General features: G+C 46.1%; 1 protein-coding gene across 1 annotated transcript; it reads right to left on the bottom strand.

The window, feature by feature from the left end:
* Positions 1-819: 819 nt before the first annotated feature.
* Positions 820-1,863, bottom strand: LOC118964479 (proteoglycan 4-like). Its single transcript, XM_036976266.1, has 2 exons — positions 1,261-1,863; positions 820-1,206 (listed from the first exon to the last, which is right to left on the bottom strand). The coding sequence occupies exons 1-2, from the start codon at positions 1,837-1,839 to the stop codon at positions 1,165-1,167; spliced, it is 621 nt and encodes a 206-aa protein (XP_036832161.1). The 5' UTR covers positions 1,840-1,863; the 3' UTR covers positions 820-1,164.
* Positions 1,864-3,367: the final 1,504 nt, after the last annotated feature.

Below are 3,367 nucleotides of genomic sequence, written 5' to 3'. Positions count from 1 at the left end.
GGATAGTCAGTTTTACGAGGGTGTTTGGCAGCATGAGTGAGGGATGGGTTTGTTGCAAAATAGGAAGCCCATTCTAGATTTAATTTTGGATTGGAGATGCTTGCTACCATGGGAACATACAAATGGACTGTGCTATGATTTGCAGTCATTCCTCTGCTTCTTTTATATTGATTCTGTACTGTTGAGGAAAGAGCTTGCAAGGAAGCATTTCACTATCGTTTACACCCAGTGTCCTGTGGAGGTCAGACCTGGGTAGAAAAGGGTTTTGTAGTTTTTCAAATGCTAGAGGTAGTTGAATATATATTTTAGGATCCCCATTATCCAATTTCAATGGCAAAAGCTAGTCTTACTGGGGTCTGACAAAAAAAAAAAAACTAGGCAATTTACATTTCTTAATGCTTTAAGTGTTTATGCATCTGTTACACACACACCGCCAGTAGGTCACATGGGAGAGACGCCTTGAGCCGTTGCTTTGTTTTTTAAACCCAGTTTGCTGTTCTTGCGCTGAATGGAAGGGAGTTCCATCCAATCATGGCTCTTTAACACTGTGCGTCTGATTTGTTCTGGATTTGGGGACTGTGAAAAGACCCCTGGTGGCTTGGCTGGTGGGGTAAGTGTGTGTGTATGTTGACTATGCAAGCAATGAGGAATTAAAACAAGAAATGCAGTTAAAATTTCCCTCAACTACCAGAAACAAAGGTAAACAAATCTGTTTCCACAAGTGGTGTGATCCACAATCCCTTTTTCTCCAGACCCAGTCTGTCCCCAATCAGCAAACACATGGTAGGCAGAAGAGAAACCCACATTTAAAAGACAAGGTATTTTGGAAGTCAAATTGTTTACTGAACAAATCATGTAAGAGTAGCAGGAACACCAGGACACATAAAAATCATAACCGTACAGCCTAAGTGTCAGCAATAGTAGCCAAATCAGAAGTAAATTTTAGTCGTATGGTTTTGAAAACAATTCATACCGTTGTAGCGTTCACCCCTGTAAACAATTTGCATGACAATGCGCAAGTGAAGGAGATCCTCATTTCAAACAAGCGCATTAGTTTGCACAATTACTCATCTCAGTTACCTTTGCCCTTTTCTTCAAATGGAGGCACAGTAACAGGAGAAAGACGATTAAGGAGTTGGGCAAACCAAATTATGATCTCCCTATCTAGCTTGTTGAGGGGTCGGGCCGTCTGTTCAAGGCCGGCCGCTTCTGCAGAGGCATGGTTGGCAGTTGCTTCAGCTGAGGCGCGGGGGCCGGTCGCTTCTGCAGAGGTACGGTTGGCAGTTGCTTCAGCTGAGGCGTGGGCCGCTTCTGCAGAGGTATGGTTGGCAGTTGCTTCAGCTGAGGCGCGGGGGCCGGTCGCTTCTGCAGAGGTACGGTTGGCAGTTGCTTCAGCTGAGGCGCGAGGGCCGGCCGCTTCTGCAGAGGTACAGTTGGCAGTTGCTTCAGCTGAGGCGCGGGGGCCGGTCGCTTCTGCAGAGGCATGGTTGGCAGTTGCTTCAGCTGAGGCGCGGGGGCCGGCCGCTTCTGACGAGACATGGTTGGCAGTTGCTCCAGATGAGGCGCGGGCCGCTTCTGCCGAGGTGCGGGGGCCAGCTGCTTCTGCCGAGGTATGGTTGGCAGTTGCTCCAGCTGAGGCGCGGGCCGCTTCTGCCGAGGTATGGTTGGCAGTTGCTCCAGCTGAGGCGTGGGCCGCTTCTGCCGAGGCATGGTTGGCAGTTGCTCCAGCTGAGGCGCAGGGGCCAGCCGCTTCTGCTGAGGCATGGTTGGCAGTTGCTTCAGCTGAGGCGCGGGCCGCTTCTGCCGAGGCATGGTTGGCAGTTGCTTCAGCTGTGGCATTTGGACCCGGCGTCACACTTGCCAGAGTATTGGTGCCAGTAGCTTTAGCATTTGGAACAGACACCACACTTGCTTGGGATCCAGTTGGTTCAGGTCCAGTGCAGGCAGGATGCCCATAAGCATCACCTAGGAAACAAAACATTATGGTAAAATGCCAGCCTTAAGCTATTGGAACTAGACAGATTTGAACTGAATTAGTGTTAACCAAAACGCACCTTGAAGTGGAAAACACTTTATCCCTCCAATTAGCAGGCAACAAAGCCAAGAAACACTACAAAACATTCACACAGTTAAACACAAAACAACCAGTGAAGACTTTAAGACAAGGTAAACCAACCAGATGAATGTTGAAAAACTAACCTCAAAGAGAGTCCAAAAGTCACAGCCATTTTAGTGAGCACAACCGTAATCAGAACTAATGCTAGCCAGACACACTGCCAGAATCTCCCTGTTGCTATGTCTAACAGCTGTTTTGGTTGCACCTTATAAAGGAATCCCAGAACCTTCTAACCTGGCTGGCTAATTATGTACAGCTGTCAGCCAATTAACTTCATTTCCATTGGTTCAATTTCCCAATTGCGATTAGGTGCTCTGGATTTCAGTCAGCTGGTGTGCACTGGTGTGCTGGAGGTGGAGTTTCCACATCATGGACCAATCCAACGGTTTTAAAGAGTGAACTCTACCCACCCATTCCAGATTGAGCCAATTGTTTTTTAACAGGAGTTGTTGTTTAAGTGCATGAATGTGCACACGGCGGTAGGCCAATGCAGAAGGTTCCAAAATGCAGTTTACGTTTTAAAATGAGCATCACACCAGAGGACGCTGGTGGGAAGAGCTATAGGAGGACGGGCTCATTGTAATGGCTGGAATGGAATCAATGGAACAGAGTCAAACATATCACACATAATGGGAACTCTGTTCCAACAATTTCATTCCAGCCATTAAAATGAGCCCATCCTCCTGTAGCTCCTCTGCTGCACCTCACATTTGAGCAGTTTTATGTACAGATATTTGGGCAGAGATGGTAATATCCGTTATAGCTCAGACACACCGGTAGGATTGTCAAATGTTTACCTCCCAATTAGTATTTAGCACTTCCGAACAGTGTCGGCAGTCAATCTCTTTTATGTTCACACAGAAAAGATTGTGAAGTTGTCAAACACTGAGCCTTGTTAAAATTCTCCAAACCAGAAGGTAACATTTGTTGGCAATGCATGTCCATGTGTGCTGCTTTATTTTCAAGTCAATGTGATGGTATTGTAGAAAGACCTTGTTGATACTAGTCAGATGGTCACAGAAAACTAGATGGCTATCGTTATCTAAATGGTTACCATGATTCGCTCAGCAATAGGCTTCACTCACCAACCCTTTTGTTTCATATGAAGAGTGTTTGTGACTGCCTTGCTCAGTTAGCAAGCTAACGTTAGCTAGCTAGATAGCTAATGAATAAACTAGTGTACATTATCAAACCTAACAAAAAATCCTTCAAAAACAAAACTCGTAGCTAGACAAAATATATAAATACTTG

This window comes from Oncorhynchus mykiss, chromosome 4 (assembly GCF_013265735.2).
Source record: "Oncorhynchus mykiss isolate Arlee chromosome 4, USDA_OmykA_1.1, whole genome shotgun sequence".
Taxonomy (NCBI): Eukaryota; Metazoa; Chordata; class Actinopteri; order Salmoniformes; family Salmonidae; genus Oncorhynchus; species Oncorhynchus mykiss.
The sequence above is the reverse complement of the archived record's forward strand: the minus strand, read 5'-3'. Positions and strand labels throughout refer to the sequence as shown.

What these genes read in the sequence shown, in the direction of transcription:
- LOC118964479 (XM_036976266.1), bottom strand. Translation starts at nt 1,839, where the DNA reads ATGCCACAGCTGAAGCAACTGCCAACCATGCCTCGGCAGAAGCGGCCC. An exon ending in CAACCGTACCTCTGCAGAAG is followed by an intron (nt 1,207 to 1,260) that starts CGACCGGCCCCC and finishes CCTCTGCAGAAG; the next exon opens with CGGCCGGCCTTGAACAGACG.